This window comes from Protopterus annectens, chromosome 9.part0 (assembly GCF_019279795.1).
Source record: "Protopterus annectens isolate FY-2018-M chromosome 9.part0, PAN1.0, whole genome shotgun sequence".
Lineage (NCBI taxonomy): Eukaryota > Metazoa > Chordata > Ceratodontiformes > Protopteridae > Protopterus > Protopterus annectens.
Window position 1 is genome coordinate 1218574367 of NC_056743.1, and position 26844 is coordinate 1218601210.

The window sequence follows — 26844 nt, forward strand, 5'->3', positions numbered from 1 at the left end:
GTAATGTTCAGATATATTTGCTCCAGTAGCTACGATGTGCGCACTTCTTACAAAATCATGCGGTGGTATTGGTGCATATAGAAGGAAGGTCTTCCTTGCAAGTGCTCTTGTGGGATTTATGCCATTCAGATCTCAAGTCCTAATACACATCACAGAAACATTCCCATGTTCAATGTTAGAGATAGATTTCAGAGCTCAAAATGTTCTGTGATGATGGCATCACTAGACGAGCCTAACACAAGTTAAAGTAAGCATAATACCAAGTATAATTACAAATGTCAGTACTTTGGTCTGATCAGAGGGCGATGCTCACAGCAGGCTGTCTGTGATGAATGGTGGTCAGTTCAAGAATCAGACTGGTAGGAGGAGTCCTCATAGTATCCCAGGCAGGAACCAGGGAGAGCTGGAGAAAAGTATCTTGAGGCGAAGATCTCAGCAAGGTACAGATCCACCTTCTCACTAACGTATTACCCCTTACTGGTAGTAATCTCTCCATTAGGCTCCCTCCTGATGGCAGCAAGGAGAGTGAATGGAAAGGCACTGCCATCTCCTGGATTGAGGCCTGTTGGTCAGGACCTGCTAGTTCCAGCTAAGCACATACCCAGCAAGCAGTTTAGTACAAAATTTGCTGTTGAGTCCTTTTAGCATTGCTGTGAGGTTGAACTCTCAGTTCTTGCTCACTCCCCATCTGCCATTAAAGCAGCACCTAAAGTGGAAGAAGCATTACCAAATCGCAAAGCTTCATTTCATCCAAGTGTCCATTTGTATCATTGTTAAAAACTGCCTTGCAGTTGTATAGTAATTAGTGAGGGAATATTGGTGTCTCTGTGAAGACATCCATTTTCATTTTGCAACAGTGCCATTACTATAGATGTCATCCAGCCGCACCCAGTAAAGGGATGTGAACACTCATTTGCAAATATACATACTTTACATTGGCTATTGTCAATTTAACTGACACATCTTTTAGCAAACCATGATCCAATCAGCCCATTCAGTCAACAGACTGCACCCCACTAAACTAATGTAGCTAACTCTTAGATCACAAAATCTCAAGTTAAGTTGTAAAGGTTGTCAATAGAAGCTTGTCCAGTTAAAGTAAATCTCCACAGTCCATTGTATTTAACTTTATCACTAATTTTCTTTTCTCCCTATATTACCACAATATTATTTAGTGTGCAGAAACATCTTAAAGTTGTTACATTTTGTCATTTCTACTTTGTTTGCCTGCCTTAGATCAAGAAGGTTTCACCATATTTTTTGTGCAAAGTTTGAGTTGCTTCAGAAGTGAATTTGTCTCAGCTTGCAGTATCTCAGGCTAGACAGTATGAATTCTACAGTGTCAATGTTGACCACCTCCCACAATACTGCATCCTGAGACTGTGTCTTGTTGTGGTCAAAAAATTCTATAAAGGTTCTTCCAATAACTAATTCATAGAAAAGCAGTCTCACTTTAGCTGTTAATATATACTTCTTGTAAAAAACAGATGAACTCAGCTCTGGTGTCATCCAAGGATATGACCCAAGATCAGTTAGCAACTCAGGTGAACGAGCTGGCAGGGTAGGCTGGGTGTGCCAATCCTGAGGGGGGCAGGATGGAATCAGCCATGTATGACCGAACTGGCAGGGAACAATGGGTGTGCCAATCTTGAGGGGGGTAGGATGGAATCAACTATGTATGACTGAACTGGCAGGGAATGATGGGTGTGCCAATCTTGGGGGGGAGGGGCAGGAATGAATCAGCCATGTATGACTGAACAGTATAGCTCATCAGATGGGGAACTGAAATCACAGCTACAGGTTGTCAAAACTTTTTCAGATGATATTAGAATGTCCTTTGGTCTTGATAAATGTGCAAAAGCAACCGTTAAAGCAGGAAAACTGCAGCACAAGGAAAACATCAGTTTGGGATATGAATGTGATATAAAAGAACTAAAGAACTTGAGAAAGAGGGAGTGTATAAATACTTGGGAATTGGTCATGGATCAGCAATAAAACATGAACAAATGAGAATAAAACTTAGTATAGAATACTTTCGAAGACTTAACTTAATCCTGAAAACAGCGTTAACATCAAGGAACAAAATCCAAGCTATGAACCAGTTTGCTCTTCCTGTCCTAACTTACAGTTTTGGAGTGATTGATTGGTCCCAAAATGTGTTGGATAGATTAGATATTAAAACAAACAGGATTCTTCATGCTCACCAAATGATCTATAAAAATCAGTGCATACCAAGATTATATATTCCCCTTTCTGAAGGAGGGATAGGCCTCCTTGAAACTGATTACATGTATAGATCTGCAATCATTGGACTCCACACATATCTGCTGATCTCACAAGACCCAAACACAGTGAAAGTTTTGAAACATCAGGAGAATAAATCTAAGATGACTTCTCGGCTAAACCTAGCAGAAGCATATTGGCGTCAAGCAGGAATGGAAATCAAACCAGAAGTAGATAAAAATCAGGCAGCAACTGAATGTGCCAAAAAAACAAAAGAAAGAACATAAGGTGAAGGACCAGATGAAAATGCAAGAAATGTGGAAAATGCATAAATATAGTTGCAAGTATAGAAAACTTCTGGAAGAACCTCATGCTGATCAGGAACAAATTCAGGAATGGTTAAGGAGAGGTGAATTCAAACCAAGAGATGAAAGGTTAATATTGGCAGCCCAAGATAGTGGGCAACATACACTCTGGTTTACAAAGTCCATTGAACATGTGGGAGAAACAGACAAATGTAGGTTTTGTAAAACCAAACTGGAAACAGTCGCGCACCTCGTTGCTGGTCGTGACATACTAATGGCAGAAGGACGGTATACTGAGGTACAGATCCACCTTCTCACTAACGTATTACCCCTTACTGGTAGTAATCTCTCCATTAGGCTCCCTCCTGATGGCAGCAAGGAGAGTGAATGGAAAGGCACTGCCATCTCCTGGATTGAGGCCTGTTGGTCAGGACCTGCTAGTTCCAGCTAAGCACATACCCAGCAAGCAGTTTAGTACAAAATTTGCTGTTGAGTCCTTTTAGCATTGCTGTGAGGTTGAACTCTCAGTTCTTGCTCACTCCCCATCTGCCATTAAAGCAGCACCTAAAGTGGAAGAAGCATTACCAAATCGCAAAGCTTCATTTCATCCAAGTGTCCATTTGTATCATTGTTAAAAACTGCCTTGCAGTTGTATAGTAATTAGTGAGGGAATATTGGTGTCTCTGTGAAGACATCCATTTTCATTTTGCAACAGTGCCATTACTATAGATGTCATCCAGCCGCACCCCAGTAAAGGGATGTGAACACTCATTTGCAAATATACATACTTTACATTGGCTATTGTCAATTTAACTGACACATCTTTTAGCAAACCATGATCCAATCAGCCCATTCAGTCAACAGACTGCACCCCACTAAACTAATGTAGCTAACTCTTAGATCACAAAATCTCAAGTTAAGTTGTAAAGGTTGTCAATAGAAGCTTGTCCAGTTAAAGTAAATCTCCACAGTCCATTGTATTTAACTTTATCACTAATTTTCTTTTCTCCCTATATTACCACAATATTATTTAGTGTGCAGAAACATCTTAAAGTTGTTACATTTTGTCATTTCTACTTTGTTTGCCTGCCTTAGATCAAGAAGGTTTCACCATATTTTTTGTGCAAAGTTTGAGTTGCTTCAGAAGTGAATTTGTCTCAGCTTGCAGTATCTCAGGCTAGACAGTATGAATTCTACAGTGTCAATGTTGACCACCTCCCACAATACTGCATCCTGAGACTGTGTCTTGTTGTGGTCAAAAAATTCTATAAAGGTTCTTCCAATAACTAATTCATAGAAAAGCAGTCTCACTTTAGCTGTTAATATATACTTCTTGTAAAAAACAGATGAACTCAGCTCTGGTGTCATCCAAGGATATGACCCAAGATCAGTTAGCAACTCAGGTGAACGAGCTGGCAGGGTAGGCTGGGTGTGCCAATCCTGAGGGGGCAGGATGGAATCAGCCATGTATGACCGAACTGGCAGGGAACAATGGGTGTGCCAATCTTGAGGGGTAGGATGGAATCAACTATGTATGACTGAACTGGCAGGGAATGATGGGTGTGCCAATCTTGGGGGAGGGCAGGAATGAATCAGCCATGTATGACTGAACAGTATAGCTCATCAGATGGGGAACTGAAATCACAGCTACAGGTTGTCAAAACTTTTCAGATGATATTAGAATGTCCTTTGGTCTTGATAAATGTGCAAAAGCAACCGTTAAAGCAGGAAAACTGCAGCACAAGGAAAACATCAGTTTGGGATATGAATGTGATATAAAAGAACTAAAGAACTTGAGAAAGAGGGAGTGTATAAATACTTGGGAATTGGTCATGGATCAGCAATAAAACATGAACAAATGAGAATAAAACTTAGTATAGAATACTTTCGAAGACTTAACTTAATCCTGAAAACAGCGTTAACATCAAGGAACAAAATCCAAGCTATGAACCAGTTTGCTCTTCCTGTCCTAACTTACAGTTTTGGAGTGATTGATTGGTCCCAAAATGTGTTGGATAGATTAGATATTAAAACAAACAGGATTCTTCATGCTCACCAAATGATCTATAAAAATCAGTGCATACCAAGATTATATATTCCCCTTTCTGAAGGAGGGATAGGCCTCCTTGAAACTGATTACATGTATAGATCTGCAATCATTGGACTCCACACATATCTGCTGATCTCACAAGACCCAAACACAGTGAAAGTTTTGAAACATCAGGAGAATAAATCTAAGATGACTTCTCGGCTAAACCTAGCAGAAGCATATTGGCGTCAAGCAGGAATGGAAATCAAACCAGAAGTAGATAAAAATCAGGCAGCAACTGAATGTGCCAAAAAAAAAACAAAAGAAAGAACATAAGGTGAAGGACCAGATGAAAATGCAAGAAATGTGGAAAATGCATAAATATAGTTGCAAGTATAGAAAACTTCTGGAAGAACCTCATGCTGATCAGGAACAAATTCAGGAATGGTTAAGGAGAGGTGAATTCAAACCAAGAGATGAAAGGTTAATATTGGCAGCCCAAGATAGTGGGCAACATACACTCTGGTTTACAAAGTCCATTGAACATGTGGGAGAAACAGACAAATGTAGGTTTTGTAAAACCAAACTGGAAACAGTCGCGCACCTCGTTGCTGGTCGTGACATACTAATGGCAGAAGGACGGTATACTGAAAGGCATAATAATGTGGCAAGACTGTTGCACTGGAGATTGTGCAAACATGGTACTTGAAGTGGCTGAAAAACACTGGAAACATGAGCCACAAAGCATCATAGAAAATGATGAAGTCTACATTACATGGGATCATCCATTACCAACATTTCAAAAGATAGATGCTAGAAAACCGGTCCAAGAAAAGAAGAAAAAATAGCATTGATCATTGAAATCACCACACCCAGTGACTATAGTATCCTGCATACAGAGAGACACAAAGTTATAAAATATCAGGATTTGCAAGCAGAAATGAGAACAATGTGGAAGAAAGATACCCAGACAGTTCCAATAGTAGTAGGAGCAACGAGTCTTATAAAAAAGAGTCTACGATCATATTTAGATATGTTGCCAATACATGTAACTCCAAATGAGCTGCAGAATTAGTCATTACTGGGCACGTTGCAGGTGATGCAAAGAACACTTTTGGCAGACATCAAAGAGTGAAACAATAATAATTTCATGAACTTTAATCGTACTTTGACTTAGGAATGGGGTCCATTCCCATTATGGTATTAGAAACCCAAAAGATTTGGAGAAATTAAAAATGGAAAATTCTCCAGAGGCAGAGGGGGAAATTTCAATGGCAGACATTGTCCTAGAGGTAGAGGAGGCTTTCAATACCAGGGCTTTAGAAATTATTTTTTGGATAGGCCCTTTCAGTGTTCCTGAAGTGCTGCCCAACTGTCTTACTCTGGAGGCAGATGGGGTTTGATTCTTCTTGCACTTGGATGCCTGAACAAACATCACAAAAGATTCATGGGTGCTGACAGTAATATCTGGAGGCTATTTCATAAAATTTTCCCTTCCTCATCATCTAAGGAAGAAACTTCCCAATGTCCACCCAGTCAGAGAAAGGCCACATCACAAGAAATTCAAAAGCTGCTAGAAAAAAGAGTCATCCAGAAGATCCCACCAGACCAAATAGGATGCATAACTTATTCACACTTCTTTTTAGTGCCAAAGAAACCAAGTGACTTCAGACCCATTTCGGGTCTAAGCAAACTGAACCAGTATGTAAAGAAAGTGAAGTTCTGAATGGTCATACTTCAGTCCATTCTGCCTTTTCTATACAATGATGATTGGATGTGCTCTGTAGATTTTCAGGACACATACTATCAAATCAAAAATAGGGCAGATTATCAAGAAGACATCTCCGCTTTCAGCTGGGAGACACTAATTACCAATTCAGAGCTCTGCCCATTGGACTCACCACATCCTCCAGGGTGTTAACAAAATGCATGGCAGTAGTCACAGCTCACTTGAGACTGAAAGTCTGTACAACTAGCTTCTAACCAGTCCATCCAAGCATCAACTTCAACATGCCAGGGACTATTTGCTCCAGATTTCTGACTCCTTGGGCATTATGATAAATCTCGCCAGATCAAAACTTACTCCAGTTCAGAGCCTGGAATTTATTGGGACAGGTTTAAACACATCTACACAAATAGCATTCTTGCCTACCCACTGCATTACTTCTATCAGGAGTCAGGTTCAAGGCTATTCCCTCTTATTCATCTCCCCCAGCAAGATTAATGCTTCAAGCTTTGGGGTCATGGAAGCTGCCATAGTACTACTCCCTCTGGCATGCTTCTTAATGTGAGTTCTCCAATGGATTCTAGCTGTACAGTAGTCCATTCTACACCAACCCCTGTCTTTTCAAGTAAAACTCATCCTGATTTGCAAGTGACACATTCACTGGTGGATACAATCAGATGATCTTTTTCTGAGCAGACCTTTTCCCCTACCGAACCCAATAGCCACAGTGACCACTAATACTTCTCAACTGGGGCGGGGGGTGGCATTTCTTAGGAAGAACTGTTCAAGGAATGTGGTCCCCCCAGGAGACCAAGTTGCATATCAGTGTCCTAGAAATGTGAGCAGTCCTTCTAGTGTTACAGGCATTTCAAGATGCCCTTCCCTTGGGGACTATTGAAATTCAGACCAACAACACATCAACAAACAAAGAGGAATCTGATCTTACCCCCTTTCAAGAGAGGCCATGAGGGTTTGGGAATATGAGATCTCATCAGACCACCTTCTTATTGAAAAGCACATCCTAAGGAAATCAACATGCTTGCAGGCAAACTAAGCAGATCCATTCTGATGCCTTATGAGTGATCTCTCAATCAATCAGTAGTGAATAAGATTTTCAGGCATTAGGGCCAACCTTGCTGCAACCTATTTACCACTCCTCTCAACAATAAGTACAGCAAGTACTTTGCTCTTATCCCCCTTCAGGGAGAGTCACCTCTCTTCTTCACACTTGACCCTCGGGTCTCCTTTATGCTTATCCACCTCTTCCTCTGATTCCAAGATTTTTGCAGAAAGCAAGCAGGCTGAAGATCTCAGTAATCCTCAATTCCCCCTTCTGGCCTCAGCAAGTGTGGTTCCCCTTTCTACAGTCTCATCTTCCTTATCCTCCATGGATACTGGAACCCACTCAATATCTCCTCTCTCACCCATCGGGGATTCAACATTCCAACATTCAGGCTCTCAAGATGACCACATTGTTTCTCTACTTCCAGTAATATTTAGACAGTCCAGGCTTTCTTCCCCAGTTTGTGATATTATTTTGGCTTCTCAAAAGAATTCTACGAAAAAAAATGTATAAAAGCAAATGGAAAAGGTTCTCTATTTGGGCATCAGATAAGGACATTGATCTATTTTCTGCTCCAGTTTTGACTATTCTTCAATTTTGACAACTCTTTTCAAAGATAGTGCTAGTTTCGGTACAATTAAACTTCAGTTGGCAACAATTTCAGATTTCCACACAGGGAATAAATCTTTTTCCATAGCTTCTTCTAGATTATATAAAGCTTTTATGAAAGGCATTTTTCTGCTAAGACCTGCAATAAAGGATCCCTCACTGCCTTAGGATTTTACATTAGTACTTGAAGGCTTGACACAAACACCCTTTGAACCTTCTGACCTAAAATTTCTATCATGGAAGACAGCTTCCTTGGTGGCTATTATTTCAGCTAAAAGAATTTCTATCATCCAGGATTTTTTGGCAAAAAAAAACTCTTATATTATTTTCCACAAAGACAGGGTTACTCTGTAGACTAACCCTTCTTTTTTACTTAAAGTAAGTTTTGAAAAAATCCATTCACTTGCCAGTTTTCTTTCTAAATTTTGGAAGTAAAGGAGCGTGCATGCTACATGCTACACCTCCTTGATGTACACAGACAATTATGCTTTTACCTCCACAGGATAAAACAGTTTAGAAAGTCGGACCAGCTTTTGGTATCTTTATCTCCACAATGCCTAGGCCAGTCAGTTTCTAAAGTCACCCTACGTAAATGGATTACAGTGTGTATCTCATGGATTTACTCTAAGAAGGATATGACATTGCCAAAACCTCCCAGAGCTCACTCGACTAGATCTATGGCAGCATCATCACCTTTTTGGTCAAGAACATCTACTGATGACATTTGTGCAACAGCTACCTGGTCCAAGGCTCATACCTATGTTTCACATTATAAACTGAATATCATATCTAGAAATACAGCCTCCTTTTGTTCGGCAGTACTCCGGAATATCCTTCCATGAGGACCACCCAAGGTCAACATAGTTGGGGACTCTGTCCCATAAGTGAGGAAGAATGAAAAGGACAACATCAGATTTATAAGTTACGTACTCACCATAACTAGGCATCTGTGTTGTCCACTTTCATTCTTCCTCAATTCCCCTCCCATCCATCCCCCATCCATATTCTTCTTCTGGAGGGACCTACTGTACTGTTTTTGGAATCTACAGTTCCAGATTTGTGCTGTATCATTTCTATGTACTGTATCTGTTCTTCTTCTATTATTAGGATATAGAGAGCAAACTCGAGCTGAGGTATTGAGGATGGAGTGGGACATTATGGGTAGAGGGAGGATCTCAAGAGTTGGATCTGAAGTCTGTAGTAAGCAGACGAGTCAGATCCAAGGATCAGATTTGAGACCCATAAGTGAGGAAGAATGAAAATGGACAACACAGATACCTAGTTAAGGTGAGTGCATAACTTATAAGTAGCACATTTTAACCATCCTGTGACCTTCCTAGCTGAAATTGTTAGTAAACTGTTAGAAGGAGTCCCACATTTTGCCCATTTGTTCCATATTATGAGAGGCAGTGTTCCTCATTTAGGAGATGGAAAGTTGAGAGCTATGGTCCGAAGACCAAACAAGTTTATCTGTATAGTCAGGGGATGTCAAAAGACAGGTGTGAGAACAGAGCTGTTATATCCAGCTTTTTTCGGAGGAAATAAAATAAGTATAACCAACAAAGGCTGAGCCAGAAAGTTGAAGGGGACTCTATGTCTCATTCTTCTGATGATAACAAAGACTATTGGGAGATCTTGACAGTGAAACCATTTACAATGTTCCAAAGAAGAATGATTGAGCAACAGAAAAAAGCCCCATAGCTGACAAGAAAACTCAGAAATACTCTAGTCTTGAACCAGAGAGTAATGTTGGGTGGTCAGGAAGATGAGGAAGAAGACCAGCAATAATGTAAAAGTAAAAAATGGAAGTGTCATTTCCATAAGATAAAATTTGGACATGAGAACTGTGTTTCTGCAAGAAAAAGTGGCTAAAAAAATATAGCTCAGTGGTAGAGCACATGCTTTGTATCTGTGAGGTCCTGTGTTCTCTTCCTAGTATCTCCATAGCCATGTGTTTCTTCAATCAAGCTTCTGATTCCAGTAATAAAATTGAGTAAGTGGTCATTGGCATCAGCCAGGCCACATGACCAGGATCACTAAATAAAGAGAGAATTGAAATGCTCTTACTATAATCCCTGTCATGTTGTTTAACTGTAATAAAAGTGAGTGAATGAGTATTGCTAGCAGCTAGGCAACTTGATAAAGAATGCAAAATGAATTATTTTAATTTTCTGTTAATTTAACGATCCCAGTCACATTGCCTGATTGCCAATAATATGAGTGAGTGAGTGAGTGAGTGAGTGAGTGAGTGAGTGAGTGAGTGAGTGAGTGACTTGACCTGAATGGTGGGATGTATGAATTAATGAATGGAGGTAGTGTGAATGGGAGAGGTCAGTGAGTGAGTGAGTGAGTGAGTGAGTGACTTGACCTGAATGGTGGGATGTATGAATTAATGAATGGAGGTAGTGTGAATGGGAGAGGTCTTTGAGTGAGTGAGTGAGTGAGTGAGTGAGTGAGTGAGTGAGTGAGTGAGTGAGTGAGTGAGTGAGTGAGTGAGTGAGTGAGTGAGTGAGTGAGTGAGTGAGTGAGTGAGTGAGTGAGTGAGTGAGTGAGTGAGTGAGTGAGTGAGTGAGTGATATGGACTTTGAGTATGTATAAATGAATGTATATGTGTATTTTTATGAATTGGAGAGGGCTTTGATTAATCTGATTGGCATTACAGCATGAGTAGGCATGTGTATATGCATTAATTAATGCTATGAATTATTAAATATTAAGAAGGAAAGTTACAAATTAATCTGTGAGTGCAAGTGTGCTTGTGAAGGTGAGGCTGCAAAATAGAGGTGATTCATTTAAACAATTGGTTTTGAATAATTCAGAGCCACAGTTTGAGGCACAGAATACAGAAAGTGCCTCAGAACCATGGCATTGTTTATTTATTTATTGCGTTTATTAACCAGGATAGTCTGACTGGGTGCAAGGATAAACACATCACTGTGACAAAGAAGTACAGTTGAAATACAGGAAGCACAATTTTACACAAGTTGAAGAAATACAACTGAAGTACAATAAAATCAAAGAGAAATTATACATGATGTGAATGCAGGAGAGAAAAGAACAAGAATGTTCACAGTTTAAATACAATTTTACAAATGTATTTGCAGTTAAGCAATTACACATTTTTAGAAAAAAATTCCATAATCTTGGTAGCAGTGATTAACTGTGCAAAAGGAAAGAGTTGTCAGAATGTAGCACAGCAAGTTGCATTGGCTTCAATATAAGAAGAGATGCAGGATAAGACACTGTTGGTGGTATAATTTGCAAAGAGTACAGTTCAAGGCAGATAAACACTAATAGACTAGCATGGGGTGGCGTTAGCCCAGAGTACAGCATGAGCACAGCTCCATGTAAACATAGTTCGTGTTTCTGTGTCCCAATGTCCAGCTTGTGGTTGCTGTGGGATTTGGAACACAGAAACAAATATCAGGAGTGCCCTGTGCAGCTCAGGACATATGCAGCTTTATACACAGCCAATATGATAGGCCATTTTGTGACTATGTAAAGTACTATGCTTCATGTTTCTCAAATTCCAATGCCGCACAATGCAGCTTATCTGAATTCACAAATAGCAAGTGACCCCATAATTACATAAGCAACAATGATAACATATGAGTACCAGTTCTTCTATTAAAATTATTCTTGAAACCTTTATTTTGATTGCTTATCAGAATATTCTTGATAAATGATTTGCAAGGTATGAGTACTATGCAGAGGGATGGAGTCAGCCTGAGTCAGACTGATGGCTTGGGCACAGGAGGAGCTGGAACGGTGGGAAGGAATGGCTGGTGGTGGCTTGGGCACAGTAGGAGCTGGAACAGTGGGAAGGAATGGCAGGTGGTGGCTTGAGCACAGGAAGAGCTGGAATGGTCTGAAGGAATGGCAGGTGGTGGCTTGGGCACAATAGGAGCTGGAACAGTGGGAAGGAATGGCTGGTGATGGCTTGGGCACAGGAGGAGCTGCAAAGGTGGGAAGGAATGGCAGGTGGTGGCTTGGACACAATAGGAGCTGGAACGGTGGGAAGGAATGGCTGGTGGTGGCTTGGGCACAGGAGGAGCTGGAATGGTGTGAAGGAATGGCAGGTGGTGGCTTACCCATTCTGGTAGGGAAGGAGGGAGATTCTGCTTGTGACCAAGTACTCCCCCAGTGATGGAGGTAGTGCTCTAGTTATTTGGCAGATTGCCAATAAATTCATTATTAATGCAAGGGCTGAAGATAACTAATATATATGGTGATGCTCATGACATTAACAACTCAACCTAGTTATTTCATAACAAAAATTCCTGGTGTGCAGGACAGCATACATGACAATGCCAACTGCTGTCCTCCCATTTTCACTTCCTATTCTCAAGGTGGTCTTATTCCTTTGGGAAAAGTACAAGGAGCACCAAGGTAAGGATAGACTGGAGCAGATCCAAGCAGATTATGGTCAGCTGAAGAGCACACAAAAGAGGGAAGAAGTTCGGAATAGTTTACTCTAGTAATATAACTGTTTATACATCCTTGTGAATACTTTGCTGTTATGGATGAAAGTAGATTTATCTTTCATTTGATAGCATATACTTTGCATCATCATGGAAAGTCAGGTTTTACTCTTGGAATGCATGCATAATGCCCATAGGTTACTTTTATTGTGGAATTATTTCTGTGATGTTTTGCGCAGCTACACAAGTGCATTATATGTAGCATTCCGTTTGTGTTTGTAAGTTAACCATGTAAGCACTTGTCCTGTATCAAGATAATTAATTTGTGTAATGATGTTGGTTGGGTAATTAAATTACCCAGGCTCTGCCTGCAAATGGTCTACTGTGATAAGTGTACTACCTTGGTAAACATACTAAATAAATAATTCCCAGCACTTACACGGCAGCAAAATATTGATTTTAATTACATTATTTTTATCAAGCTTATATAGGAGCAATACCACAGGTGTTTGGTAGCACAGTTTTTTGCCTTTTATGAGGTACAAGTTGTTTCATTTCACATATTTTGGCTGAAAATGCTAGAACTTACCTGCAATTCATGGCTGTACTCACTGTGTTTGGCCTTAATTATATTTGCGCACCATATTGTAAAAGACATGCCAGACAGGGAGAGAGGTTACACATCTTCACTGCTTTTCAGAGTACCAGAAAGGCGGTCCTCATGCAAATGTATGCATTTACCTAACATTTGCATGCCAGTACTACTACCTGAATGTACTATAGTCTTTTCTTTTTTGCATGTTTATTATATGACTAATTACTGGAAACCTGGTAGTCAGTGTGTTTTCATCCAGGAGTGTGTAAATATACGGGTCATCAGGATGAAAACAAGGATCTGGCTGCAAAAGTATACATACCAGGTAATGAAGATCCAAAAACTACTAGAAGGTGGAGGTATTTATCCAGAGTATGACTTAAGATCTAAATGAAAATGTTGTTTCTTCACTTTCCTGATTTTCTGTTGCTTTTCTTGCAGCTATAGAGAAATGGTGGGGTATTAAACGTACAGATTATGCTCTGTACTGCCCAGATGCTCTTACAGCGTTCCCCACTGTTACACTGCCACATCTCTTCCATGCCAGCTATTGGGAGTCTACAGATGTAGTGGCTTTCATGTTGCGACAGGTAAGACAGAAAAAGGAAATTGTGAGTACTGTTTTCATATTTCTGAGTTTCATATTTTTGCAGCATTATGACAATTCTCTGACTTGGGTTGTCTGCGTGTGTGTGTGTGAGAGAGAGAGAGAGAGAGACAGAGTGGAAGTACAATTATATCATCAGCAGTCATATTTGAGTTGTCCGCTTTCATAGACTGCCATATTATACCATCTTTGGCTCCTTTCACCCATCCTTTAATTATAGTTTGTGCAAAGCTACTTTGCAGCTTCAGACTGTTTATGCATGCTTACAATCAGGTATGTACACATATGTTCTTCATATTGTTCACTGCTACAGTAGCCTAAGCTATATGGGTTATATCCTGCTTAGGCTATAACAGCCAACCAGCTTTCATAGCTTCAGGGCACCTTCCACGTACGCAAACTATTAAGTCAACTTGAGCTGAGCTGACTGAAAAGACTGTTTTGGGGGCCAAGCCCTTGAGAGCTTTCTTGCTGCTAAGAAGAGCACTCCTCTGCAGGCTTTTGAAGATTGACAGTCAGCAAATGTTGTTCCATTGCGGGGCCATACTCACAGGTGGGTGACTCTGTTGTAGCCAAAGCTGGCTCCTCAGACCACTCATCTTTTTCTTTGGATCCCTTTGGTGTTGTCCATACAGCCATCATGGACTGGGAGTTAGCCATTTTCTCTGTGGCTGTTGGGGTCCCCCACAATGCAAGGGAAAGCCACTCTTGTCAATCATGGGAGAAGAGGCAGGGAAGGTGCCCCCACTTAGCCAGAATGTGCCATTCCATGGGGAAGCTGTTGCTGGTAGTACTAAGTCTGTTTGCCCTAACATTCCTATCAAAAAGCGACAGAAACTAAACATGTAACTTCTCTTGTGTCAGTTTGTTTGGACAGGAGTAATTTATCAGGCTTGACTCAGGAGCTTGTGCAGGCTACTGACCCTTCTTGTAAGATGGTTTCTGATACAATAAAGAGAGATTACTCTTTCCCTGAAGAGGTTCAAGAATTGGAATTTGTAGAATATGAGGGGACAGATGCACTCTTTTTCTCCACATGCTTCTGATTCATATTCTGAGAAGAGTGTGGCATTTGATTATCCCTTTGAGGGATTTACTTTCTCTTAGACTATTTCCAGAATGAGACATTGTTTTCAGTGGGAGAACACTGAAGTTTCTTAGTCCCTTAGAAAATATTGATTTGCTGGAACTGACATTTTCATTTCCCTCAACCATCCCCCCATTGCTGTCATCACTGGAGGCTGTGTTTGTCACAACCTGTGTGTTCCCTGACAGTCAACCTACAGCACTTAAGAAATCAGATAGAATGTGCAAAGTTCATCAGTGTTTCAAGTTTTTATACACTAATCCCAGACCTTATCCAGCAACTATACCTTTAGTCAATCCAGCTGTTGACAAACATTTTGTTTATTCTAATTGTTCTCCTTCTGATAAGGATGGTAAAGCTGTTGATAAGTTTGGGGAAAAGTGTATGCTTCTGCAGATTTGATTTTTGGAGATCTGAATTGTCAAGCTCATATGTTAAAGTTTATATTGACTAACTGTAAAAGTATAATGAATGTTTTGACTGCAGTTTCCTTGTGTGAGGGAAAAATCTGTTTTGCAATAATTTAGTTTCTTCTATTTCTCAGGTCACTACTCATTGTTTAAAGGGTGTTTATGACTCTGTAGATACTACATCCAGGTTTGTTGCCTCTGGTACTGTGCTGAGGAGCTTTGCCTGGCTGTGTTCTCAGAACCTCCCAGAGGACATCAAAAATGAAATTCTGAATTCTCCCTTTAATAGAGATTTAGATTTTGTACCCACTGATGCAGGGTTTATCAAAAAGTGTGATGAGAGAGGTAAGCTGATTCAGGGAATCTCTCAGATTTTCAGCCCTCCTGCTTTAAATTCTCTAAGAGGTTTTATGCCCCCTCATCCAGCTTTGGAAAGAAATAAAATAAACAGTCAAAGCAGAATGGTAATAAGCAAAGATGTAAATAACATGCATAGATCTTCCAAAAAGAAAGCAGCCCCCCCCCCCCCAGAAGTACAGTCAAACAAGTCAAAATGACTATATAAGGGACCGTGACCCCTCCCAGCAGTCCCTTATCCATTCCACAAAGTCTGAATCACCATTTTTATCTTTAGCAGTAGATCATTTCAGACAAGTAGGGCTTGACTGTGATTCATCTAAGATACAGATGGCAGTGGAGGGAATTCCACTTTTCCAGGTGATTCCTCCTCATCCACCAGACTAAACTCTTGTCTGTCTTCCTATCCTACATCATGTGCTCTCTCAGGAGATAATAAAAACTGCTCCTCCTTCTCAGTCGGGGAAGGGATTTTACTCAAGAATGTTTTTAGTGCCAAAGAAAGAAAAAAAAAGTCCTGGTGATCAGTTCTGGATCTTTTTTTACTGAATTAGTTTGTGATAATGTCCAAGTTGGAATGATTTTATTTCATAACCTGTTACCCCTTCTTCCTCATTTGAGTTTTCTTTTTACCTTATATTTAAAAGATGCATCTCATCGCATTCACATCCTGTTTATTCAGTTTTCTGGTGTATCTTTAGGTTTTGTGTGTCTGAATCACATCATCAGTTCTCTGCCTTAACCTTTGGGCTATCCACTGCTTCAAAGGTGTTTGCAAATTTTCTAGAAAGTGTTTCATCTCATTGCAGCCTACCAGGTATCCATATTATTCCATATTTAAATGGTTTGCTTATGTTTGCAGAGTGTCTTTTCAAGTGTTTGGAATCTCTGATCTAAGTAAAGAAATCTCCCACACAGGCTGGGATTCCAAGAGAACATTCAAAACTCTATTTTGACTCCAGTATTTTCTGGGGTGCCTGATAGACACCTCAGTACAAAGAATTTTTCTTCCAAAGGAAAAAAAAAAATAGATCTACTTTAAGATTTATTCCAGAGCTTTTTCCATTCAGGCTTCTGTCACTGCAAGCAAGGGAATACCTCAGGATTTTGGGTCTCATGGCTTCTATGACTTTCATATCTCTCGCAAGACTCCACATGAGAAAGATACAGTGGTATCTGAAATCACTTTGGTCCCAGCATCAGCACCCTTTGCCATTTCAAATCCCAGTTCTTGGATTTATGAAAAGGGAAATCATTTACTGGAAATATCAAATTACTCAGAATCCAAATCTGCCAGTATCCCCTCCTGCTGCAAAGCAGTCAATCACAACAGATGCATTGGGCATTGCTTGGGGAGCAGTGTCAGTAGGAATAAAAGTGCAAGGTCTCTGGGACAAGAAAGACAGGCTAAAACACACAAACATAAAAGAAATGCTAGCACTTCTAAAGACTCTTAACTCTGAAACAGCTGTGGCCTCTAGAAAGGACCACTTCAAGTAGTTACAGATAGTACCACGGTGATGTGGTGCATAATCAAGCAGGAGGAAACCAGACCTTACCCCATATGCACCCTAGCCATATCAACATGGGATATAGCTTTACAGCACAATCTCACTCTACAGGCATCTTGCATTCTGTTAGAGCAAAACTGTGTGGCAAGCAAGCTGAACAGAACCAAGGCAGACCCTCAGGGGGTCTTCTAAGATTTTAGTTCATCTATGGGGGATTTCTTGGGAAGAGCTTTCTTGCCTCCCCTCTAAACCGTTAACTGGCAAAATTCTGTTTCAGGACTCCCTGAAAGAAGGTCCCAGACAGGAGCCTATCCTTTGAGAATCATCAAAAGTGGAGTGGAACCTGGTCAGTCACTTTTTCCACATCTGTTCCTTTTCCTATACCTCTATTCCTTTCATATGTTTTAATGTATTAGAACTGTTAAAGCTGGTCCAGACTCAGTTGCACTAAGCCAATAAGGCCCCATCTAGTTTCAAGTGAAGGGATGTGTCCCCCTTTCTTTGTATGTATAGATGAGTTGATATCACCTGCTTCTTGGCCTTTTTGTGCCCCTTCCTTTGAGGTATCTCTCTGGCCCCATTTCTTCCTTTTATTTCCTTGTGCTCGCGGTTTTGACTGATATTCACCTCCAGTTTCTCTGATGAGATGTCTTCCCCCATTGAGGGGTAGGTTGCTGTTTGAAGTTCCCTGATCTCTAAAACCTTTCTAGGGATTACTTCTAGCAGCTAAAGCCTGGAGGGTGTGGAACCTCTATGTATCTTTGATTGTGGGTGGCTGGCAGCAAGTTTTCTTTTCGTAGAATTTCTATGGAAGGGCTTCCTAGAGGTGGAGTGTCAGTCACAGTTCCAGTTCCGTATATGGACTGCCACACTTTTTTTTCTTGGGTGCTGTTTCTAGTTTCTGCTCAGTGGTTTACTTTTACAGGCATGGACCTTGTGCTTGACTTGCAAGTTTTCTCTCCCATTTGAGGTCTGAACCTGATTGCCTATTTATGGTTATATTTTGGGCCTGCTCCTGAAACAGACTGCTCCCTTTGGTTGTGTATGCTGCCAAATCTGGTAAGAGACATTGTACAAGTGTACATATATAATTAGCGTGATCTTAGTAGAGTCTGCAGTGGCTGTCCTGTATATTTCAGGCCTCTCCTGGTTTTAGTTCTTGACTATGATTGTCCTAGCTTGAGGAAATTACCCCACTTTGTCCTAGGTAGGCCTTCCCTTTCTGTGTTCTTGTTGTCACTGTCTATGGTGGCTTACACTGCTTACCTAGGCTGCCTTGTAGTTCTAAATCATTTGGAAGGGTTGACATTGATTTGTGGGGGCCTTTGGCAGGACATCTGAAATTTTAGAGCCTTCTTTGTCTCAGTGCAGCAGAGGGTAATCGTCTGTTGCCCTGCTCTATTACTGGACTACACAGTCTTAGCAGCACTCATTCCAGTGGTTGAGAACATGCCAACACTTGCAATACTCTGCTTAACCTCTGCTGAAGAAGCAGCCATGTAGAGGCCATGTCTGGACCAAATTTCCAGAGGTGGGAGATTACGGTAGTGTCATGGCTTACTGGCAAGTTCTTTGTCTCAGAGCTTTAGGATCTGGGGTTGAGTCCTGACCACTAGCCAGTGCCTGTGGAGTTTTACATATTCTATTTGTGACTGACTGTGTGTAATTTTCTTCTGAGCACCTGATTTTCTCCTACCTCCCAAAAACATGCAATTGATTGTCTGTGCTACATTGTCCGTTTATCTTATATTTACTTTTGCTCTTGTGGCCTAAGTCTTGGATGAAAAGGGTCTGAGAAGGACCAATTCAGTTAACTGGTTAAAAATGAACAAATTATGACATACTCTTCCTACTACTGGATCAGCATGGGTGAGGGGGGTTCATGTATATTTTTCCCTTTCCATTGCTGTGCCTGTGTCTCACTGCAAAGTTCATGTATGAGGATAAAACTTTGCTAGCTAAAAGGGGCATTGATTCAAAATTCTATTCTAATGGCACTTGTGGGACCTCTCCTAAATTTGGCGTAAATTTTCTCCATTGTGTGAGTGACTAAAAGAACCACTTCATTTCCTAGGCTGAAGCTATTTTTCCCCTGACCCTGCTGACCTGTTGGCCGCGACACTTAGGGTGGGAGGATTAAGCTCCTGTAAAGCTTTCTACTCAGTTTTCCAAGTGGATCTGATTCTCCATCTGGATGGTGTAGTATCCTGTGCTATACCAGTTGGTCTACTTCTGGCATCCTTGATGTTTAAGAGGTATCAGTGCTCCAAATTCAATTTTTCAACAAGGATTCCTGGTCGGTCTTCTGACCATTTTCATGGTGGAGGTCAAAACTGAAGTCAAGCAGTTCTGGTAAAGTTGGTTAAACAGTTCTTTGGAAACTGTGTTTTTCCTTTCTCTTTTTGGAGAACACTTCCTCTTTGAAGGAGTTAGAATTCATGACTCAGCCTCATTTTTTAGACTTCGGATCCAACTTTTGAGCTCCTCCCTCCACCCATAATGCTCTACCCATCCCCACTGCCTCAGATCTCATTTACTCCCATTGTGGTTAAACGTAGGTTGCAATCTCTTGAGCGTAGTAAGTAGTTTCTCTTTCAATAGTACTAGTTAAATTGATGTTATTATTCTTAAAACTCGTTTGTTTCCTTCTGTTCTATATCCTCCCTCTTATTGTTCGCTGGCAATAGGCGTTTCTTGTTTTTACACTTTCTTATTTCTCTACTCACCTTTGAGTAGGCTTCATGCCATTGTCGGCACTACTTTCATTACCTGTACAGGTATTTGTTTTAGAACACCATAGTTGCTATTGTTTCTGTCTTTTTTTCTACCTTATAGTCACTATTTAAAAAGTAAACAAAAAAAAAAGTAGTACTTGTTTCTTTCCTGGCTCTTTCCCCTTCGACCATGTCAGAAAAACTGACTGGTTTTAAAAAGTACACTTCTTCTGGGCATAAGATTCCGAACTCTGATGCCCACAAGACGTGCGTGTATTGTCTAGGACAGGAACATCTCAACACGGCCTGTTCCATTTGTGCTAGTTTTAATTCTAGAGTGCTATTGGATAGGCAAGATCAAGAGAAAAAGCACACAAACAGCAGCTAAAGCCCGGTAATGTATAAAAAAGTAAAATAAAACTAAAATAAATAATCTGGTTACCACGGCCAGCTTAGAAATAAAAAACTTTAATCAAAAACAAAAGAAATACAAAAGATGAGCACTTTCAGGCAAAAGCCCTTCTTCAGATCTTAAAACCACACAACAAAGCAACACTTAAAAACACTAAAGAAACCAAAAGACATAGAGAATCAACCAATGGACACATAGTATCAATTAAGCAATCTCAGTGCTCTGAGTGCTGGCTTTAAAGGGACAGTGCTGTTTAAACCAGGCAGACTGTTAGCTCTCAACTTAACAATCCATTTCATCTCAGCAAACTCAGTGTTCTGCACAATGTTCCCACCTCCCTTATTTCTTGCAATCAATTGTATTACCATAAACTTAAAGCTATTTCCTGGAAAATCCTCCATGTGTCTAGCAAGTGCATTGGTTGTATTCCCTAGTCTAATGTCACTAAGGTGTTTCAAAACACGATCTTTCAACAACATATTGGTTTTGCCCGTGTTTATATTAGATAAACAAAGGTTTACCTTAGCGAATGTTCTAATAATCAAAAATCCCGGAACTCGATATGCTTTTTGTGAGATTGAGGTACAGTGAAGATCGAAATAGTTGCCCTTTCTTCACTATAGTGTGATATCGGAGTTGGTATATATATTTAGCGGGGGGGGGTGCCCCCCACAATAGCGAGTTCAAGGTCTGAGAATTTCAATTATTAGAGCGTTCGCTATGGTAAACTTTCATTTATCTAATATAAACCCGTTTTGCTCACATACAATTTGCACATAACCTAAAATCAAAAACATGTCCAGAGCATGGATGGCAAATAAAACTTGCACAACAAATACACGCATAAACCTTGCATGACCTGCAAGGAAAGGTACCAAACTTGTTAGTCACAGTGGCAGAGCTCACTCTAGTACACAAATCTCTGTAACACAGCTGCCTCCTAAGGCAAAGAGCATTCCTGAATCTAAAGCAGGGAGAGCAACAACCCTGGATATGTTCTCATCAAGCCTAAAAATGGACCAATTTTTCTGACTAATGTCACAACAATCCTGGTATCACCTGAATATATCCAAAACCTCTTCCTGCACGAACGGCTGGTGCACGGCTTAAAAAACCAAACCAAAGTTAAAAAAGAAAAGCCAGCACTAAACTCCTGAAATCAGGCAATATTCATTTAATGTCCAAATTCAAGACAGCAACATAACATAACCGTACACCAACATGGTTATACCGGTTTTTCGGTAAATCCTTCATCAGCAACCAAACATGATGTACAAAATAAAGACAAAAACTAACTTCCTGTCTTGCAACTTATATAAACTTCATATAGGAAGCATGGAGTGCCCTCTAGTGCATCAATAAAATAGTGCACTAGTTCAAAAATACATGAAATGTGTTACAAATGAACCCAGTTGTCCCAATTATATACATGAGTATATAAACCCAAATATAACAACAAAAATATAACAACAATTATATGAATTTGATGCCTCAAAAATGATTATTCAAGCCAGGGGAAAATAGAGCCCCTAGTTTGATGATCCACATTTTATCTTTATAAGTGAGCTTATCATGTAGAACATGAGATTGTACATGTCTGTCCTTGATGTGATCAATGACCATAAAACAAAAATTGCCTATAGGGTGTTTAGAAATGTGTTTATATAATGAACTGGACCCCTTTTGGGTTTTAATATCACTAAGATGTTCCCCTATCCTAACTTTAAAAGGACGGGAAGTCTGTCCAACATAGAAAGCTCGACAATTGCACTGGGCCAAATAAATCACCCAAGATGTACTGCAATTGGCAAAACATAATATATCATAAACTTGTGGGCAATTTTGTGAAGAAAAAGTCCGACATTTCAACACCCTAGGGCAGTAGGTACAATGACCACATGGATAGCATCCAAAAACAGGGCCTGTAAAAAGGTGAGCTTGAGTAATGGAACATGTATATCTGTAATAAACCTTCTTGTAATGACTAAAAAGAGAGCCCAAAGACCACCCTTTCCGAAATGAGTAATGACACCGGTCCCCTACATATTTCTCTAAAACATTATCCGGTTTTAACAAATACCAATACTTATGGATAATGTTCATGAATCCAGCTGTATTCCTCCCATAAGTTGTAACCAATCTAAGCAAATCAGACTTGACATGATCCCGATTTTGATAGAATAATAAATCAGTTCTATCTTGCTGATTTGCAAAATGATTGGCCCTCATGATGTCACCCCCTACATAACCCCTACTTTTAAACCTGGTGATAAGATCCCTCCTGGGATGGTCGTATGTGGAGGAACTGGAACAAATCCTTCTGACACGAAGGAATTGGGACTTGGGGATGTTCTTGATGACATGCTGGGGGTGGAAACTAGTGGCATGTAATAAGGTATTGAATTGAGGAAATTTTCTAAATATCTCACTCTCAAGAGTGTTGGTGCCCATTCTTTTTACCAAAACATCCAAAAACGTAATTTCAGATCTAGAAAAAGTCAACTTAAACTCAATCCCCCACATATTGCCATTTAGATACTCAAGGAATTCAAAAAGGAATTCCTCACTAGCTCTCCACACCATCCAGCAGTCATCAAGATACCTCCTCCAGATATCCATCTCGTTAATATAGATATTGTGACTGATGTCATAAATTACCTGGTCCTCCACATACGCCATAAATAAGTCTGCATAAATGGGGGCAAAAGAAGCCCCCATAGCAGTGCCTTGTGTCTGCCAAAAACATCTGTCCTTAAAAAAGAACACATTGTGAATCAGGACCTGTTCAGTCATGCATACCAAGAGGGTATTAAAACCAGGCTTATAGATATTAACCTTATCCAGCCAATATTGCAGGGCCAAAAGTCCTGCCCAATGGGGAATACTGGTATATAGGGAGGTGACATCCAAGGTGCATAAAATCCAATGGGACTCTAGTTGGGTCTCAGAGATAATGGATAGGAACTGTGTAGTATCTTTCTAGGACGTATATGGGCCAAAAGTGGTTTTAGATATAATGTGAGGAATTCAGAAAGGTGTTCCGTAAGGGAACCCCTGCCTGATACGATCGGTCTCCCTGGCGGCCTTGTGGGGTCTTTGTGGATCTTCGGGAGAAAATAGATATATTGCCTGCTAGGAAAATCAACCTTGAATTGAGGACACACTTCATCATTAATAATGCCCTCCTCTGTAGCCAAATCCAAAAACTTGTCGACATCCTTTTTAAATTGCAAAGTGGGATCCGCCTGCATTTCCTGATAATGATTATGGTTAGATAACTGATGATCAGCTTCAGCTTCAAAGTCCCCCAGATCCTGGGCCACCACTGCTCCACCCTTGTCCGCTGAAAGAACAACAATGTCTTTGTTGTTAATCAGTTTCTCCAAACACATTCTCTGATTTTTGTTCAGATTATCTTTAAGCTTGTCCTGTTTATGTAAATACAAATGTAAATCCTTGAGGACAGCGTTTTGAAATATTTGGACAATGGGTTGCATAGGTGGCCTGAACCTGGAGGCATGAAAGCGAAATTCCTTAACCTCAGAGGCATCACAATCAGTCCCATGAAAAAAGCATTTCAAATTCAAATTTCGACAAAATTTAATCACATCTTCAGCAAAACTATGTTCTTGGACAAAAAACCCAGGGACAAAACTTAGTCCTTTATTCAATATATCAACTTGTTGGTCATCCGATACCACTGAGGAAATATTATGCACATTATTAACATTGGATACTAAATCCTGGTCATCTGTTGAAGGATGTCCCCCGAATATGTCACAGTCATACAGGTGGTATTTACTGGCTGACTTGGACACTTTCTTGATGGTAAATTGGCTTTTCTCAAAAAATAGGGGACCACACTGGTCGAACGGCGGGTCAAGCTTTCATGGAAATATTTCTCAACCTCGTGAATTTTATAACCTCTATCCACAAAATCAACTGCCAGATTCTTAGTGGCTATTCTAAACTTTACATCATTTGTGTGTAGCCTAGAGGTCCTTAAAAACTGGGTCTTCTTCACCGAACAATAAATGTGTCCTGGATGTATACTGGAACGGTGTAAGAAAGTGTTCTTCCAACAATCTTTTCTAAACAACTCTGTACCAACACTACCATCTTCATACATCACAAAACGCACATCCAAAAACTCTGTACTGTCACTTGAGTGCACACTAGTAAACTTAAGAAATGTAGTGAAACTGTTCAAGAACCCACTAAAACTATTCAGCTCCAAAATGGTGACCTTCCATAAGAGAAAAACATCATCCACAAAATGTTTAAAGTACACTATATGTTGGATAAAGTTATTGTTAGAAAACACAAATTCCTCCTCCCAGCCAGCCATCACTAAGTTCACATAACTGTTCATCCAGTGGGTCCCGATGGCCACCCCAACTCTCTGTAGAAAAAACCCTTTATCAAAAAGAAAGGCATTATTCTTAAGAATAGGGTCAAGAAGAGAGCAAACCAACTCAATCCGGTGGACAGGCCAATCAGTTCTCTTAATGAGATATGTTCTAACCATCTCAATCCCAACATCATTAGGAATCAAGGTAAATAAAGTATAAACATCAAGCACAACCATAAGGCAGTCCCTGACATCACAGACAGCCTCCAATCATTGAGAAAAATAGCATAAAATCCTCTGTATCCTTAAGGACACCAGGTGCGGCATCAACCACAGGTCTAATGGTCTTTTCAACATAAATAGATAGTGTCTCTGCAACTCAACCACGTCCTGAAATAATAGGGTGCATAGGTGGGTCAGTTAGGCACTTGTGGATCTTTGGTAAAACAAGAATGACTGGTATAACAGGTGAATCAACCAAGAAATATTGATATTAATAAAGGGTTGTCTATGTCCATTCTAAAAGGCTTCCCATAAATCGTTCTCACAAACATTCAAAAATATCTCATGATGTGGATGCAGAGATGGAACAAAGGTATTAGGTTTTCCAAAGGTGATATTATCTTGAGTGCCAGTGTCAGAAAGCATAGTGTTGAGCATGATGTTATGTACAAACAATCTCAAGTCAGTGATAAAATCACTGACATCGCATTTACTGGCAGGGATGAATGAAAGGCCTTTGTTCAAAACAGAGAATTGAGACTCAGTGTAACAGAAGAGAGATTAAATACTAACGCCTTCTCACCTATTTCTTCTTGTTCTTCAAAACTGAAGATGTTCTGTCTGGGGAGGCCTTCTGCTTCATCCTCCCCCTACTCAAAGAGCAGTCCCCTCTGTACTTCCATTTCTCCCTGACTGGGAGGTTACCTGACAGGCACAACAAACTAATTCTTAGGGCATTACTTCCTGCTTCTTCTGGGGCTCAGATCCCCTATAAAACACCCAAAACCATTTCTTCAGATACCAAAAAGAGGTCTACTATGTTTCTAAGGGCTTCATCTCAGCCATTAGAAAAAATTAGAACATTTTCGGATCCGGCCCCTTAAGATCCAAAACCACCTAGGCTTTCTTCAGATCCAAAACCTTCCTCAGATCTGAAAAGATCGGCTGCTATTACCATACCCCCCTTACCTTCTGCTTCTTCCTCGGATCCTAAGTCCTTGAATCCAAGAAGCAGCTCAGCTCAAAGAAACTGTGCACCAGAATGCACAGTGAAGCCTGTTTTATAGGTTCATAGGTGTTTACTAGGCTAACAACCACAAGGACCTTTTTAAGCCTAGCCATGCAGCCATGTTTCTACTTCTCTGCCCAATCAACTTTTCCAGACTCCAGAGACACTCTCAACCCCCTTACATGTTGTCTTTTATGTCATCCGGAAGTCTCTCAAAGGCAGATCAGATGATGCATAAATTGGATCCAAGGATAGTTCCTTCTGTGATGGTGTGAGGTATTGCCAGATATGCCAGGAAAAGTAGGGCAAGTAGATGTGTAACATATGCCAGCATAGCTACCTGGAGTTTTGAAAATAATTATATGTCATTTGTATATGAAACTGATTTGCACAGGCAGGTGCTTGTGTTGAAAATGTATTTTTAAACCTGTTTGTGTTAAAAATGTACCAGCAATAGGTCCTGCTGGACAGAAAAGAAATACACCTGTATGTCAGATTGTATTGTCACTCCTGAAATGGATATATTGTAACAGAAGATCGTGGAAAAGAAGAGGTTAATCTCAGTCCAGCTAACTTGGAAATATAGTCTGAAATTAAATTACCAGGTTTAGGCCATAAAGATTGTATCTTACAGTTCTGATTGCAGCCAGAGACAAATTGTCTGTGAAAACCAGGACTAGGAGTCCTTACTGTATTGTCCTTAGGGGTGAACTAATTGCTACCCTGGAAGGGTGGAAGTTTTTGAAATGGTTTTATAGTTTCTAGATGCTATAACACATCTTAGCAAAGCTCTATGTGCATATATTATGACACACGTGCTAATTTCTGGTTCAGTTTCTAGTAAAGGGCGTAGTGCGGGAGCCAGAAGTCAAGTGACCAAATGTAGGTCATGTCATCTTTAATCCAGCACTGAAATGATGTTTTAATGCTAGATGAGACAGAAGTCTCAGAGCAGTCTGTTTGTAAAACCTGACAAGAAGGAAGACTACTCACTCACTTCCTCTTGCCTTGCTTTAGTAAGTGAACTAGGGATAGTAATTCTTAAGATCAGTCAGAAAAAAAGAGTGAGATTAGTTAAATATTGTTTTTCTGTATCCTTGTCAATCTTTCCATCTGTGTTATTTTAATATTTCCTTTTCTGAAACTCTGGCATTTATTGTAAATAGATATTTAGTATTTTCATGTTCTTTTAT

General features: G+C 40.2%; 1 protein-coding gene across 1 annotated transcript in view; it reads left to right on the forward strand.

The window, feature by feature from the left end:
• PITPNM1 (phosphatidylinositol transfer protein membrane associated 1) overlaps positions 1-26844 on the forward strand; it is a 1523951-nt gene that overhangs the window by 1195712 nt on the left and 301395 nt on the right. Inside the window, exon 17 of the mRNA XM_044084149.1 lies at positions 13413-13561. Within this exon, the coding sequence (XP_043940084.1) occupies positions 13413-13561 (149 nt within the window). The remainder of the gene's footprint in view (positions 1-13412; positions 13562-26844) is intronic.